Below are 17,615 nucleotides of genomic sequence, written 5' to 3' on the forward strand. Positions count from 1 at the left end.
CATAGACAGGATAGGTGAGGATTCCCATTAAATAAGTGAGGATTACCAAGTATGATAGCATGTTAGTACCATGTTTAAAGAGACAATGTTCAGTTATCAGAGTCTCTTTGGTGTGGTACCCAGACCTGAAATGGTACCAGCATAGGCTATCATGAGAGATTAAGAGACTTCCCCACTTAGTAGTTTTGACAAGCCCAGTAAATATCCTGAGCCCATACTCTTATGGAATATCAGTACTTGTGGTCTGACACAGAGCCAGGAAGTATAGTGGCATGGTGACGGGGAGAGAGACAAGCAATTGAGTTCAGGAGACCTTTTTGAGACTTTTTCAAACATCATGAAAATTTCACAGGTTTGGGTTGAATTTAGGGAAAGGTTTGGGGTGCTCTTTAATGTATCTGAACTGGTTGAGCCAACCCTAGTTTAGGTTAGAGAGATACCTGATCCATAACATTTGGATTTGCATCTGAATATTCTGGGATGTTCAAATACAGGGTTTCAGGTCAGCTCATTATAACGATGCAAGGAAGATGCAAAGTGCAGATCTACAACCAAACATCCCCAATGTTAGGAAATGTTTGAACCCAGGGTTTTGGAATGGGCCCATCCCTAGATTAAATATAAACTGTGGTTCCTCAGTGACAATGGGATTTACGCTTCTCCCATTCAAAGAAACTGAAAAATGCATTCAGAGTGCAGTGGTGGACTCAGAGTAGGGCATGCAGTGGGGGAGAGAAATTCAAATGGCAGGCAGGTAGGAGAATTTAATCCTCCTTTAAAGAGTGAACCTGCCACCGAGAAAGTACTGTGGAGCAGTTTGTCTGTTGGACTCGGGGAATATTTATGGGTTCTTCTCTTTTCTTTCTTACTGGCAGTGAGAACTCCATCATTCTTGGTTGCGTTATTTATAATTTCATAAAGCTGTTTCGTGGCAGGGCTTATTTTATCCTGTGCTTAATCTCCGTCAAATAATGGTGCATCCAGGGAGCAAGGTGACCAAAAGCATTGCACATCTACAGTAGAGTGGGAAGTGGGTATTCAGAGCCTGCCACTTTGCATGGAACAAAGGGGCAAAGGTTGTGCATCTGAGGCATAAATTGGGACGTTGTGCATTTGGGGAGAGAAGGGGAGTAGAATTGTCTTGACCGGGCTTTGCCATGCCAGCCAGACTTCCTTCTCAATAGCAGTGATGTATAGTAATGAACAAAGATGCAGAACCATCACCAAGGCAAGATTGAAGAGGCCCTTGGAGTGAATAATTAGAAGCAGGTGATTACAGAAACAATAATTCATTGTAGGGAATGGAGAGTCAGTTCTGTGAAATTGAGAGAATGAGAAGGTAAATATGCCCATAAATAAATCCTCAAAGGTGGATGCAGAGTTTTGAGCTTTCTCCTGCCCTGGTTTTATTCCAAGGTAATTTCAATAAACACTGGAGAGAGGGAGAGAAAAAAATAATATAAATGCAATAAAAAATCTTTCAGGGAAGGAATAAAAAGGGTTCCTGCCAGAGAGAGATTTTATTGAAAGTTATTATAATACCTATCTTTAGTTTTATGGCCCTTAATACAGGGCCAAGTAATTTCAGTGCTGGGATTAAAAAATGAAATCCATATTTTAAAATAGGATAGCATGAATTATTCTTTTTAATATAGAATTTAGCTAATGTACAGGGCAGGCAAATATTTTCTCTCTATTACTCTCTCAAATGAAAGCACAAAACATCACTTTGTAGGGAGATGCCTTGTTCATATCATTTTGACTAGAAAGCCCTTATGGAGTAATTAGATACCTGAAGTGGTTAGTGTGCAGTTGCCCGTAGATAATAATACTTAGCACTTAGCATCTTCAAAACACTGGGCAGGCATTAACTAATTAATCCTCACAATCCCCCTGGAAGACAGGTGAGTATTATCAACCTCATTTGACAAATGGGGAGAGATGCATCAAGAGGTTAAATTATTTTTACTAAGGCCATGAAAGCAGTTGGTGGAAGAGCTCATAACAGAACTCAGGAGTTCCTGACCAACAGGCTTGTCATAAATATAAAGGGAAGGGTAACCACCTTTCTGTACCAGCGGCACTGCTATGGGCACCCACATGGCCCCACAGTATGCCAACATTTTTATGGCTGACTTAGAACAACACTTCCTCAGCTCTCGTCCTCTAATGCCCATACTCTACTTGCGCTACATTGATGACATCTTCATCATCTGGACCCATGGAAAAGAAGCCCTTGAGGAATTCCACCATGATTTCAACAATTTCCATCCCACCATCAACCTCAGCCTGGACCAGTCCACACAAGAGATCCACTTCCTGGACACTACTGTACTAATAAGCGATGGTCACATAAACACCACCCTATACCGGATCGCTATGCTTACCTACATGCCTCCAGCTTTCATCCAGACCACACCACAAGATCCATTGTCTACAGCCAAGCTCTACAATACAAGCGCATTTGCTCCAACCCCTCAGACAGAGACAACACCTACAAGATCTCTATCAAGCATTCTTACAACTACAGTACCCACCTGCTGAAGTGAAGAAACAGATTGACAGAACCAGAAGAGTACCCAGAAGTCACCTACTACAGGACAGGCCTAACAAAGAAAATAACAGAACGCCACTAGCCATCACCTTCAGCCCCCAACTAAAACCTCTCCAACGCAGCATCAAGGATCTACAACCTATCCTAAAGGACAACCCATCACTCTCACAGATCTTGGGAGACAGGCCAGTCTTTGCTTACAGACAGGCCCCCAACCTGAAGCAAATACTCACCAGCAACCACACACCACACAACAAAAACACTAACCCAGGAACCTATCCTTGCAACAAAGCCTGTTGCCAACTGTGTCCACATATCTATTCAGGGGACACCATCATAGGGCCTAATCACATCAGCCACACTATCAGAGGCTCGTTCACCTGAACATCTACTAATATGATATATGCCATCATGTGCCAGCAATGCCCCTCTGCCACGTACATTGGCCAAACTGGACAGTCTCTACGTAAAAGAATAAATGGGCACAAATCAGACATCAAGAATTATAACATTCAAAAACCAGTCAGAGAACACAATCTTTGGTCACTCGATTACAGATTTAAAAGTGGCAGTTCTTCAACAAAAAAACTTCAAAAACAGACTCCAACGAGAGACTGCTGAATTGGAATTAATTTGCAAACTGGACACAATTAACTTTAGGCTTGAATAAAGACCGGGAGTGGATGTGTCATTACACAAAGTAAAACTATTTCCCCATGTTTATTCCCCCCCACACACACACACACACAGTTCCTCACACGTTCTTGTCAACTGCTGGAAATGGCCCACCTTGATTATCACTACAAAAGGTTACTACCCCGCCCCCCGCTGATAATAGCTCACCTTACCTGATCACTCTTGTTACAGTGTGTATGCGTATATAAAATCTCCCCACTGTATTTTCTACTGCATGCGTCTGATGAAGTGAGCTGTAGCTCACGAAAGCTTATGCTCAAATAAATTTGTTAGTCTCTAAGGTGCCACAAGTACTCCTTTTCTTTTTGCGGATACAGACTAACACGGTTGCTACTCTGAAACCTTTCTGTATACAGTGCTATAAAATCCCCCTGGCCAGAGGCAAAACCCTTTCACCTGTAAAGGGTTAAGAAGCTAAGATAACCTCGCTGGCACCTGACCCAAAATGACCAATGAGAGGACAAGATACTCTCAAATCTGGAGGGGGGGAACAAAGGGTCTGTCTGTCTGTGTGATGCTTTTGCCAGGAACAGATCAGGAATGCAGCCTCACAACCCCTGTTAGTTAGTAAGTAATCTAGCTAGAAATGCGTTAAATTTCCTTTTGTTTAATGGCTGGTAAAATAAGCTGTGCTGAATGGAATGTATATTCCTGCTTTTGTGTCTTTTTGTAACTTAAGGTTTTGCCCAGAGGGATTCTCTATGTTTTGAATCTGATTACCCTGTAAGGTATTTACCATCCTGATTTTACAGAGGTGATTCTTTTACCTTTTCTTTAATGAAAATTCTTCTTTTAAGAACCTGATTGATTTTTCATTGTTCTTAAGATCCAAGGGTTTGGGGCTGTGTTCACTTGTACAAATGGTGAGGATTCTTATCAAGCCTTCCCCAGGAAAGGGGGTGTAGGGCTTGGGGGAAGATGCCTCCAAGTAGGCTCTTCCCCTGGTCTTTGTGTAAGACGCTTGGTGGTGGCAGCATACGGTTCAAGGACAAGGCAAAGTTTGTACCTTGGGGAGGTTTTTAACCTAAGCTGGTAAGAATAAGCTTAGGGGGTCTTTCGTGCAGGTCCCCACATCTGTACCCTAGAGTTCAGAGTGGTGAAGGAACGTTGACAAGGCCCATGCTTATTTTCCATTAGACCATGCTGTCTTGTGAAGCTGCATCACCCTTTGAAGGTCATGTTGGTCTCATGAGATGGTCTTGAAAGTGACAGATTCCAGCCACAAGGCTTTCTGGTCTCCTAAGGGGCTCATTTGCTCTAGTTTTCTGCTCCTCCTCATTGAAATACTACCTAGTATGATTCATATGTTGGGTATGTGAACTGAAGGAAGTGCATGGAAAGCCAACATGTGCGGGCATTGGGAAAACAAATAGCGATGGAAGGATAAGTCATGTCTTGGGGAAAAATAATACAGGATGGTAGGTGGCAAGACGGCTTACTGAATTAGTCCTTCCTGTTGTTTCTAGCGATCTTGACTTTGGTCAAAAAATTATACTAGCTTTGGTGGACTTTCTTTCTAATCCTAATTTTTGTACATACAAAGCTATTACATAGTCTGGCATTATCAGCGGCTGCAGTTAGGGTGCAGGGTGAGTTAACTGGTCACAACTGAGGTGTGTTGGTAAAGCTGTGTTGGAGAGCAGTCCTGGAATAGCAAGATGTGCTGCAGGTCAGGACCGGCAGGATTGTTAGGTGTAGAATTGGGCACCATCTGCTAGCATTTTGCCTGATTCTTGTCCACTCTAGCGGGCCCCTCTCTCAAGGCCTCCGATTTGCTTACAGATTTTAAAAAAGATAACCTTAAAACACAGTATTTAGAATTGGGAAGGTGGCGGGGTGACAGAGGAAAGCCACTTGCAGTAAATCATTAGAATTCAGTTAAGCATCAGAATTGTATAAGCCTTTTCCCTTTAAACCATTTATCTAGGGGATGTACATATGTGGTCTGTGCAGTATATGCGATGCTCAGGCCTTGAGCTGACTTGTAGGAGGGAGACGGAGCTGAAAGATGAAAAGGTGTCAGCCCAACTGCCTGCGCAGCTCTTTCTTGCGCACAGCTAGTGTCCTACTTCAAAGTTCTGCATCTGCCAGCTTCTGCAGGAGATGGTGCCAGCAAGAGGAGAAAGCAGATGTTCCAAGTGAACTCCTTATTTTCCAGGAACACACTTGACTCAGATTGGCGTTGCTGTTGGATTTGATTCCAAGCTTGTATCATCCAAAGTCATCAGATGATATATAAAGGATCAACAAAAAAGCAGCATATTGTAATTGTCATGCTTATACCCTACTGCAACCAATCCATTTCTGCCTCCTCTCAAAGATTTTTAGCCATAGCATCCTGGCTCGGAACTTGCCAAGTCCTCTAATCTAACAAAGAAAGCTCAATTTCTACGAGAGCTGTTGGTGATCCAGCAGGTCATGCAATTCCCTCAGAGTCCTTATCAATCCAGTATCCCAGCATGGACCTCTTGCACTTCTGGAAGTGTCCTCTTTCTTCTAAATATAAAACTTAGAAAGATCCTATGGTACTTTTTGCAAGTGGTAAGGGTGTCTGTGGTGTCCAGATTTCAGTGTGGTTAATTACATGCCATCCCAGCATTTTCAGTTCAGTACTCTTCACTTGTTATTTTGTAGTTTTGTAGTTTAATAGTTAACATGTTTCATCCCAGAGGCAGCTTCATTTCACTGTTGGGAAATATGCTTCCTATATGTACTGTTTATAAAGTGGTTTGGTATCCTTTTGGATAAATGATGCTTCTTAAAATATATCTGGTGGGAAGGAGGTTATAGGTACTGAACATACATCTTGCAGGTCCCTCCTCTGCCCACCCTGTGCTGAACAGACAGGCATTCTAGCCAATTCATTTAAAGTGAGAAATCAGCCTTAGCATTTCAACAAAATGTCTACCCCTGCGAAGATGTCAGTTCAGCCAAAGAAAGAACCTTGGTACCAAAGCCAGCAAGATCTCTTTGAACATGATACTTGAAGTTCCTTACATTCTTCTACCTCCTGAACCACATGTGACATTCTTGAAGTCCAGAGCAAAAAGGTCATAAGTAGACTGTTTTTTTCCTCAGCCTGGCTCCTAAGAAGGCCACTTGCATAGTCAAAGAGAACACAATGTATAGACTAGGTGGTCTGATGCCTGTTTAACTAGCTGCTCTTCCAAGGCATAGGTCCCATGTAATCCATTCCCGATGGGCCACTGCAGGATTGTGCCCTCCAAATGTTTCCTAGTCCTCTGTCTGTCGAGTCCAAGATTAAGTGATTCATGTGATAAGACTTCCAGTACTATCCATGGGCTATTTTCTATGTGAACCTCATAGATATTCAGATTTTATTTTTCTACATCTTAGTTTCACCCCCTTACTCCTAGTCATTTCCAAGGCCCACCGTAACTCACCGAAATCAGAGAAATGTTAGGTTGGACCTGGTACCTTCAACACCACAGCAGGTGTGACCTATTTTGAGGTACTTGTTTTGTTCAGCAGCTCAGAAAGAGCTTTGTGTGAAGAAGTGCCTGATACATTCAGCAGTACCTCAGGTATGTTCTAACTGAATATACTGACTAACTTCTTAATATACCAAACAGGAAGAAGAGCAATGTTCAGCTAGTACTTGGATTCTCCAGCAAAAACCCTACTAGATGAGTGTAACCCTTAGGAAAATGACCAATGGATACAACCTGTGAGTGGCTAGTGACTAGTGTTTGGGTGTTCTGGGGTGGAGAGAGACTCTGCAGCCAAAAGGAGGAGAGATTAGATCAGGGCTTCCCTGCCTCACCTCCCCTACTGGCTCCCACGCCGTCTCTCAGCTCAAGAAGCAGAAAGGGAGAGTGGCGTGTGCCTGCATCAGAGGCCAGTGTTGGGGCAAGGTTTCCTGGCACAAATCCAGGACAGCTCTGTGCTAAAGAACAATTGTGTAAGGAGCCTGGGGCTGGCTGCCCTCTTGAGAAAGAGCCCTTTGATATAGTCATATGGGGGCTCGGAAGGTAAGGGAGCGCTCCTTTTGAGGAAGAGGGAGAGTCCTTTGGTGGAATGAGGAGTTGTGTATTTGTAGTGACCTGAAGTCCCCAGGATGAATACACCTCTCCTGGGAACCTAAGTACAAGGTACTGAGGAAAATTACACTCCTCCTGAATGTCTATGAGTTAAGTAGCAGCTTGTGCCAGCCCCAGCAAGGACAGTTCTTACATGGATCTTCCATGAGTCCTTGCACTGATCCCATGGCTGTGTCTGATCTGTGGCTTTCTGCACCATGCCAGGAAGGAACAGGAAAGAGGGACTGTTTCAGCGGCAGGCTTAGGTTGAGCTGACACTGCTGAGGGTAGGATAATTTTGTACTATGTGCAGGAACATTATAACCTGTGTCCGGAGGCTGCCACAAAATCTCCCTAATGGTCCACATTACTAATTCAACTAATTACAGCAATTACATGAAGGAGTTGCTGCTGGGGAGAGAAGCCATTACACTTCTCCCTAACACACTGCAGTACATGCTGCTCATTAATTAGACCAGCAACAACAACAACAAAATTACCAGCTGGAAACTGCAAGTAACATACTGAAACTCACAAAGGCCAGGGATATTCTTAGTTTGCCTTAAGCCTTTCAGTGCCAGATCTTCCTTCCCACCTGCTCTACTGCTGCCGGTCCATTAACATTCGACTCTATCCCTCTACAGTTAGCAGACCAAACTGTACTTTGTACTATGTGGACTTATCTGGACTGGTCAGCGGCACAGAAGCATTGTGCCTGCATTACTTAGCAGTGCAGCAGTTGTGCTCTGTCTGGGTATATCTGGACTGTTTCCCAGTGCAGCAGGTGCATTCTACCTGGAGTGATTAGCAGAGCAGCAGGTGCCCTCAGCCTGAGTGCAAATGATGGGCTTAGCAACACAGCGTGCTTGTTCTCTGGGGGCAACTGATACATTTGTCTGCACAGGACGTGTCTGTTACTTGACTGCATCTAGTATGTTTAGCTGTACAGTAACTGCATTCAACCTCAAAGTCCCTAGTATGCTCAGCTGCAGAATGGACCTATGTGGTATTTCAGCAGAACACCAGATGTGCTCTAACTGGACATATTGTAACTGGTACTTTTGGCTGTATCTGGACCATTTGCCAGCCCAGTAGGTGTTTTACGTGGGTGTACCTAGTCTGTTCAGTAGCACAACAGATTCAACTTGGTATATTAAACAGCATAGCGGGGACACTGTATCTGTACATACCTGAAATATTCAGCAGCACAGTGGAATAATTTTACCTGGTATAATGGAAACCAGCATTATGGAAGGTGTACAATACCTAGACATGTCTGGAATGTTGAACAGAACTCAAGCATTTTAAAAAGATGCAATTGAAAATATTTTCCCAGGAGTGTTAACTGCCTCCGTTACAATCTTTTTGGTAGCAAATGCCTTATCACTTTTTTTCTTTTTTTCCCTCTTCTTTGATCCCTTCCTTCATGTGCTAGACCACTGATGACATTGTTTCATCCGCTGAATGTTCCAGCGATGACGAAGACCTCATTGAATGTGAGCCAAGTACAGGTAAGTCAGGTCAGTCTTGTTTTGCTTGCTTTCTTATTTCATTTGCAAAAAACAATACATACACATATATATATATGTGTGTGTGTGTGTGTGTGTGTGCGCGCTTGTGTGTGAGTGAATGTATACATATATATAGCTATATGTGTATATGTAATATACATATACATATATAGTATACAAAATACAAATTTATACAGCCAAGCATCAGATCCCATGGAGTTGGCAATAACAAAAGACAGAGACGTAATAACCTCTCAGTTAATGGAAAGCTGTTTTCACAGGAAGCCAAACTTCCTGGAACCAGCCCCTAATTAATTAATTAATAGTTAACAGTTGTGCTACATATTTGTAGCAGCCATTGTGCTGCTCAGTTGGAGAGGAAGAAATTGATGTGGTCCAAAGCATATATTAAAGGTGGACGGACTGAGGGGCGAAAGAGAGAGAAGAGAGACTAAAGTGGAGCAATAAAGAATGGTCAATACTATTTAATCCTCATTAATCGTTATTCTGAGGATATGCTGCAAAAATATATTTGTCCATGGGATTCTGAATGCAGTTAACATGGTACTATATTCATACTACTTTTGTTCTCTGTGTGCCTAGAGAACTTGGGGAGTATCACAGTAAATGCAAAATTAGTATTAAGTTGTGCCATGTTACCTGTAATGATGCTTCAAAATGTATCCATTAAGAGTCAACAGAAGTGTAGCCATTTGAAAATGATTTGACTCCTCCCTTTAGACCCAGATACATTTTGATGGTTTGATGGCTTTACTTTCTGGTGAGATATATATGATGTGATATCCAGCAGGCAACTGCAGTCTGTTTTATTTCTTACAGACTTTTTCAAGTCGTCTTTTTGAGGCTTGCCATGAGTTAAGCATTTATATAATAGAGAACAGATATCATCGAATTTCTGTGTACATTAAAAAATGGAGTTTGGTTAGACTCTTACATCATTAAAGGTGAAACACATAAATAGTTTGTTTAATTTTTGTTTTTGTTTTGTTTTTGCTTTGGTTTATTATTTGTTTGGGGTTATTTTTCTTTTTGCTAAAAAAACCCCCCATAAAATGTTCTGTTCATAGTTTCCTGAAGCTTTCAGATTAATATAGTCATAATAATAAAAGTCACCCAAAGCTAGTGCTTTCATATTTCTTTCCCACCTTTCATAGGCAGCCTGCGTTTTTTGGTTGTTTTGTTTTGTTTTGTTTTTGTTTTTGGTAGAACTTGGTCATGCAATAACTAACATGGCTTTGGACTGTAGCTGGGAAACTCCACAGTGGAACCACTAGGGAAGGCAGTGACACTCAGGCAGATGCAAGCAAATGGTAGAGCCTCTCCCCTCTATTCCTTCTACCAGATCAATATAAAGGTCTATGCACTTAGCCAGGCAGGTAGCTGAAAACTTTTCCTCCAACATTTTCATGCAGCTGGGGTTACGTAACCAGGCTCAGCTGTACCTGCCACTGCTCCACTGCCTGGCATTCAGCATATTTTCTGTAATCCACAGTGGAGTTAAGGCTGTCCTACATCCCAGCCTGGCAATCATGAGAATAGGTTAGCATGTAAACAGCTGACTCAGAGGTGGGTACAAGTGGCACAGTAAGACCTACCATAGAGACGGGCAGCAGTGAGTCACTGGGAATCAGCACAGTGGCGCCTCATTAAGGCAAGGCCATGGAACTTAGTGCCATACACAAAGGACTTAAGAAACAGAAACTATTGGTTCATCCATTTAAAGACCCCTTCTAATCTTCAAAGATCTCAATAAACTTTCATTTTTTCTTTGACTGTCAAAATGGAAGTATTTTCTGATCTTTATCAGCCTGCTCCTCTTGTCCATTCCCTGCAATGCAATAGTCTCATTGATTTATAGATTCAAAAGCCAAAAGTGACTATTGTGATCATCTAGTCTGATCTCCTTTATAACACAGGCTTCCCCAAAATAATTCCTAGAGCAGATCTCTTAGAAAAAACATCCATTCTGTGTCACAGCTCTTTTCATGGTGATGAATTGTGATGGTACAGAATCTGAGAATGTAACATCAGTGAACGAGTCAAGCCTGGAGGAGCAGGCTTCTAAAAAAGGAAGAAGCCATTGCACTAATATGTTGGAATATTCCACTAGGTGCCTAAATACCTTTGAAAATCTGGCCTGTAGGAGCCGAAGTCCCATTGAAAGTGTAAGTGACTTCGGCACTTTTGAAAATTTGGTCCCAAAACCTCTCTGTGCCCCATATATACAATGGGGATTACTCCTCCCTAGTGCCTCATTGAGGGGGTAAGGTAATACACTGACATCAGTAGAGTGCCTCAGGATTTACACTGGTACTGAGTGGAGGAGTTGACTGGCCCACTGGCCAAGTGATCTTTGCTGTGGATGCTCACTTATGCACTTGGGGTTAAATCCTCTCAACAGCACTAGTGTGCAAAGTCAGTAGAGGGAGAAGCAGCAGGGCTATATCAGTCCATGGTGCAAGGAGAGGTGGATGGCTAATATACCAGATCCACCCACACACAGAGTTATGATCTGAAGACCTGTGGTCACTCCTCCACTGGATAGCAAGTATGTTGCTGTGGACAAGTGCTAGCTGGGGCTTATTTTACTCCTCAATTAGATATCTTCTGTCTACACTACAAAGTTAGCTCAGCTTAACTACATCACTCAGGGCTGTGAAAAATTTCATTTTCTGTGCAATGTACAGTAACTCCTCACTTAACGTCTTCCTGCTTAACATTGTTTCAAAGTTACGTCACTGCTTAATTAGGGAACATGCTCATCTAAAGTTGTGCAATGCTCCCTTGTAACATCGTTTGGCTGCCTGCTCTGTCCACTGCTTGTAAGTTTTTGTGGAAGAGCAGCGACTTTACAAGGGAGCATTGCACAAGTTCCTCTTCTCCGCCTCCTCTCCCTCCCTCCCAGTGCTTCCCCCACTGCCAAACAGGTGTTTGGCTGCGCTTAGGACTTTCTGGGAGGGAGGGGAGGAGAGGGGAAGTACTGCGTCTCCACTCCTTCCCCTCCCTCCCAGAAAATCCTAAGCACTGCCAAACAGCTGTTTGGCAGCAGGGAAGCGCTGGGAGGAAGGGGGAAGCACCACATCTCCGCTCCTCCCCCTCGCTCCCAGAAAGTCCTAAGCACCGCCAAACAGCTGTTTGGTGGCACTTAGGAATTTCGGGAGGGGGGGAAGGAAGGAGAGGGGATGCAGCATGCTCTGGAGAGGAGGTGGAGTGAGGGTGAGAGGAGGTGAGCCTAGAGTGGAGTGGGGACAGGAAGAGGCAGGCCTGGAGCATCCCCCGGCAAAGTTGACGCCTGTTCTTCTCCAGGTAAGCTGCCACTGCTGCTGCGAAGGTGCTTCCTAGTGTCCTTGCCTGCAGTGGGCTGTGCCTGTGTGGGGTAAGCCAGGGGCACTTCCCAACCACAGTACAGTACTGTACAATATATAATGCCTTTTGTCTGCCCCAAAATTTTTGCCTTGGAACCTAACCCCCCGCATTTACATTAAATCCTATGGGAAAATTGGATTCGTTTAACATCGTTTCACTTAAAGTTGCATTTTTCAGGAACATAACTACAACGTTAAGTGGGGGGTTACTGTAATTAGGCTGACCAAAGCCCTGGTGTAGACACTCCTAGGTCAACGGAAGATTTATGCTGTTGACCTAGGTACCACCTCCTGGAGAGATGGGTTTACTACAGTATGGAAGAACCGCTTCTGATGCTGTAGTAAGTGTCTGCACTACAGTGGTGCAGATGTGCCGCAATAACGTTTCTAGTGTAGATATACCCTCAGTGTCAGAACCCACCCCACCCCCCAATTTCAAAGGAAGTAGAATGGTCCTTTTGATATTTCTGAAATCAGCAGCAAAGTACATGGGTCCCTTGAACCATCCTGCCCTGGTCAGCAGACCCCTGTGGTGGAGGGTGCATTGGATGTGTCTCAGTACCCTCTTGCTTCACCAGCCAGGGCACGATTTGGCCATTTGCAAGGATCTCTTGCTTTAGCAGATACCCCAGAGAGAGAAAGAACCAGATGGTTTTACTTGTGTTTTTAATCAAACTAATTTAAAGTTGCTTCCTCCTGTTCTGCTGGCAGGTCGGTGTATTTTACACCACCCTGTGGCTTTCCTGTTCAGTTCTGCAACAAACTGGAAATTAAAAGACAGACCCAATTCAGGACCCATCATGTTCCTCTGATAATGGGTAACCTTTAAAGCCCCTGAGCTTGTTCCAGATGTCAGGACGTGGCCTTGCTTCACACCCAGAGCTATGATCCAGTAACCTATCCATTACCAAACACAAATGGTTACCCTACTGCAGCTGTGAGATGTGATGCATACCAGAGTAAGGTCATTGTGCAATACACAAGCACAATGAGTCAAGGTCAGGAGAGAGTCTCCTCCTTCAATTCAAAGCCTTTCAGATTTCATGTGAGTCAGACTCCAATCCCCAGAGCCAAATATATTCCTATGTTTTTTTTTTCTGGGTCCAATCCAACACCCAGAGGAGACCATTTTCAGATTCTGGTTTGAATGTGTTTAAAGATGGCAGAAAATCATGAGATTTGCATCTTTTTGAGGTCAAAAATGTCATGACACCTACTTGTGAGATGTTAGCACCATTGAACCCAAGGCCTAATTCTGCATTGAATCCAAACCTTGAACTTCAACATACAGCTACTCTGGATCCAAATACCTCTAGCCCACTTCGATAAAAGTAAAAGATGGATAAAAAAGAAATTTGCTTCTCCAGCTCTTTTTTGTATAGGGGCTGTGCTGGCCATCTCCCAGCACAGCAGGGATGGCAGGCAACTTGCACCTCTACAGGCAAACTTACTGCTGCTAGGAGCCTGCAACCTGCATGTCAGTTGAGCTCCCTGTTTATACCCCAGGTTCTCTCCCTGACATTCCTGTCCTGGCTCTGATCAAGCTTGGGTCCATCTGTCATGTAACCACACATACCTATGGAAGTGTACCTAAAAAGCAGTGGTAGCACTATAAATGAGTCTAATAACAATCCCTGTGAAAAGTAATAACAGAAAAGTGGTTGGTGGTCTAAAGATAAGAAAGTTTGACATTCATCTTCGTGCAGAAGGCCCTAAATACCTCATATATGCCACTTAAAACCCTAATACAGGGGTAAAGTAGGACTTAAATGGCACATACGGTGCTGGGGAGAAAGTCACCCAAATGGAGAGATTTCCCTCCTCTGCATTAGTGCTGAATTGCTTGTTATAATCAATTCTCTAACTGTGCCCAAGATACCATATTTATATCTGGATCTGGATTTCAGATACTCCCAAAGTCTGGGGTACTCAGGCCAAAGGTGTTGGTTTGGCCCATTCTAGAGGTAGAAGTCATTTGTGCAATTCAGTTCCAGATTTTGGTTCAGCTTTCTCACACCCCCAAAGTTGGGTCCAGTGTCTTGGCATGGCATATTAGAGAAAGAGGCAGCCACTGTGCTGTTCTGATCATGCATCTACAATCAGTGGGTGGAAGATTTTTAAAGCTATTCTGTGCAAAGTTTGAACCTGGAGGGTATTTGTATGTCTGAGCTATAAGCCCCCAGCAAAATGAGGAGTAAATTTCATCTGCCTTTAACACAGCCTCCAGTGTCCTGAAAATCATAGTTCTCTTTTCTTAGCAGCTGCTGTTGTAACCCAGCACCATTACCCTTTCATCCGTCAAGTTTGTCCTTATAACCCTTTGGGATTGACTCCGATTAAATGCATATAATTGGGCAGTGAGTTGGAATTGCAGCCCAGCACACTTATGGTATTCGTCAAAACAACAATACCCAAACACTTGCCAGTAAACCGAGACCCTGTAACATAACCTCTAGGAATGATCCGCAGCTATGAGGTAAACCTCCCAGGCTCCCTGGGTTCACACAGACAGTGGGTTTCTAACTGCTTTGGTTGCAGGCTTCTAGTTTTTACTAGCCTGACTGACTTTCCCAGCCTTTTTCAAGAGGAATTTATTCGGTGTATTTCATTCATCCAAAAAACTTAACCTGAGGCTGACTCTAGCAAATCAGACCAGAAGGCTTTTCCCAGGAGGGAGTCAATGTGCCAAACCTTCAGCAGAAACCCAAAGACCTGTAATTCATGCCCTGAAACATTAAAACATCGACTGTATTTACCTATGTGTTTGTGACAAATATACACACCTACACAGTAGGCACATATATCTATACATACAGAAGCTAGTATACATACAACTGTGAACACACTATTCTACTTTATGCGCCAGACTAATCCATGGGTTTCCATTTTCTGTCAACGTAACCCTGAGTGCTAGGGCTCCACAGTGGAAAGTCTGCCAAGGACACAGGCTTTAGTTGCAGAAAGCAGCAGGGCAGGGCACACTGTCTCTTCCACTAGGGATCTGCAGGCAAGCAGCCAGCAGGAAAAGCACAGTGCTGGATGGGAAGGACGCATGGGTAGGAAAATCAGGGGAAATGCTGATTCAGCGCAACCCTCCCTCAGCTAGCACCACTGGGCTTCTATGGAGCACCCAGTGGATTTGAAAGCTGTCTTCCGTCACCCCCATGTCGCGCAGGAACTCTGTGAGACATGTTCTGCTGCTCACCCCTCAATGTCAAATCCTCTGACCAGAGATCCTGCATGAGGCAAAATGAATGTTACCCTGTTTCTGTCTCTGGGGCTCACATTCTGCCCTTAAATGTGTGTGAATGGTACACACTGCCTTTAGTGTGAGCCACACACTCACAAAGGGGAGACTTTGGGCTCAAATTGTGCAGCATAGCTCTCAACTCCTCAGCCACACAGAACACAAAGGACCTAAAGTGAGAGAGAGACCAGGGGAACAGAAGGGCCCGATGTAAATCCTGACACAGGCATCATTTCTCAAGCACAAATACAATCCACCTCATCTTCCAGAGGCTACATTTCCACGGTTAGTCATTCACAACAGCCAGAGTGAAATGATACTAAGACCTTGACTTTTACCTCCATCAACCCTCCCACTGGCTTGGGGCACAGAGAGAATACAGGATTGAGTCCCAGGTGCGTGGGTCTGAAACGAGGACTATCCTTGTGGGGCAGAATTACATGAGGTGACATTTGTAATGACAATGGCTGCTTGATGGAACTTTCTGGCTACAGATGTTTTTTATGGCCAAAACAAAAGAACAAGTTTTACTGATCACTTATGCAGAGCCTTCTGGGTTTTTTTCCCACCCTCCTTTTTATGTTATATTTTTATTTTGGCTTTGGTTTTCAGGGGGTTGATCCTTCTATATAAGCCCCAAACACCCCCTCAAGTTTATATAGTTTAGATCTATATATACACTGTATACAGTATATATATACATATGTATATATACTAAAGTAATGTGAGACCAATATCTTTAATAGTCCCTATCATCCAATCACATGTTTACACAGAAATTCATGCCCTCATCTAACCCCAGCATCCACTGATATGGACAGATGCATGGTACTGTTAATTCTTGGTGAATAAAGCACGTTTTTTTCTTTTTCTTTGGAGGGTTTTTCCCCCCTATTTTCCTTTTATTTATTTATTTATTTGTTTGTTTTTCAAGGAATAGTTTCATCTGCCAGTTAGCCTTGGGGAGGAATGGGGCAGAGAGAATAAAAAATTATACAGATATATCCATCAATATATACACATAAGGCTCCATGTATATATAGATAGATATATACGTTGTATATATTTGAAGAACATTTTCTGTCGTTTCGCCTCATCTTGTGCCGCATGAATTTTTGGTGATTGATATTTTAGTTACCTTTATTTTATTTAATTTTTTTTTAATCATGATGATGCCATATTGCTATTTTTTTAATTTTTAAAGTCATTGTTGTAATTTTTGGTTTGTATTTTTGGAGTAATTCCAACAAAATAATGATTAAATCAACTTGCGAGAGAGAGATAGCTCTGCAATCCAACAAAGGCAACAAAATCTTTTCTTGCCATCCTAAAAATTCAAACTTCCAGATTAAAAAAGACATCCCAAGAAAGTTGTGTGCAAAAGAATGAAGATTCTCACCCCCCGCATGCCTTTCTTTTTATTCTCCCTTTTCTTTCCTTCCTTTTTTTGCTTCTGCACAGACCCTCTCTTGTCACCTCCCCCTTTTTACATTTCTTTTCATTAAAAAAAAGCAAGAACTATTTCTTCTTCCTCCACAAAAGACAAAAAACAAGGCAAAAAAAAAACCCTTACAACAATAAAATCCCTACAAACTGCAGATGGCATAAAAAGAATTTTATTGCAAGTGCAGAATATCTGTTGTATCTTTATTTCTGGGTCAGTGTAAGATCATTTTTGTGGCATGCTGTAGTTTTAGCTGATTAACTAACCATGGCCTTCATTAATCTGTGCATGAGCTGTGATGATGCCATTTTGTGTTTCATCAGAGCTATGCAGTCAGGCTAACCCAGCAAGTCTGTAGTGCATGATTTGGGAGATTGTTTTTAACTTTTATTTTTAGTTGAATTATAATTTACTCTTTTTGGATGAGTTGTGCCAATACCAGTGGCTGCCTCTGCAGTCTCAATGTTATATTTATTTATTTTTAGGGGTTATTTTTCCTATTTTTTAAAATCTTGGTAGCGATCTTTTGTCTTGTCTGTGTCCATCTGTCTTGTCAGTGTGTCTTGGAGTCCATTGTTCCGGTGTTGTTATGTGATTCTGTTCTCTGTTCGTTAGATGTTGTTTGAATCCCTCGCACCCTCTCACTCCCCCCCCCCCCCCGCGTCCTCCGCCTTCCCTTTTAACCTTCCCTAGAGGAAACTTCACAAAGGGGCAAAAAGCTTTTACTGACATTCTGA

At 42.9% G+C, this 17,615-nt stretch overlaps 1 protein-coding gene across 32 annotated transcripts in view; it reads left to right on the forward strand.

The window, feature by feature from the left end:
* NRXN3 (neurexin 3) overlaps positions 1 to 17,615 on the forward strand; it is a 1,373,290-nt gene that overhangs the window by 1,312,798 nt on the left and 42,877 nt on the right. For 17 of the 32 annotated variants that reach the window (XR_012639978.1, XM_074956031.1, XM_074956037.1 and 14 more), the window contains one exon: positions 8,726 to 8,801. Coding sequence is in view for 30 of the 32 variants with exons in the window: in XM_074956031.1 (XP_074812132.1) it covers positions 8,726 to 8,801 (76 nt within the window). In the remaining 2 variants the exon portion in view is untranslated. Of the gene's footprint in view, positions 1 to 8,725; positions 8,811 to 17,615 lie in introns of all 32 variants that reach the window. The other 15 variants (XR_012639977.1, XM_074956036.1, XM_074956038.1 and 12 more) reach the window with 1 other exon arrangement.

The sequence above is a fragment of the Natator depressus genome, chromosome 6, assembly GCF_965152275.1.
Source record: "Natator depressus isolate rNatDep1 chromosome 6, rNatDep2.hap1, whole genome shotgun sequence".
In the NCBI taxonomy this organism is placed as follows: Eukaryota; Metazoa; Chordata; order Testudines; family Cheloniidae; genus Natator; species Natator depressus.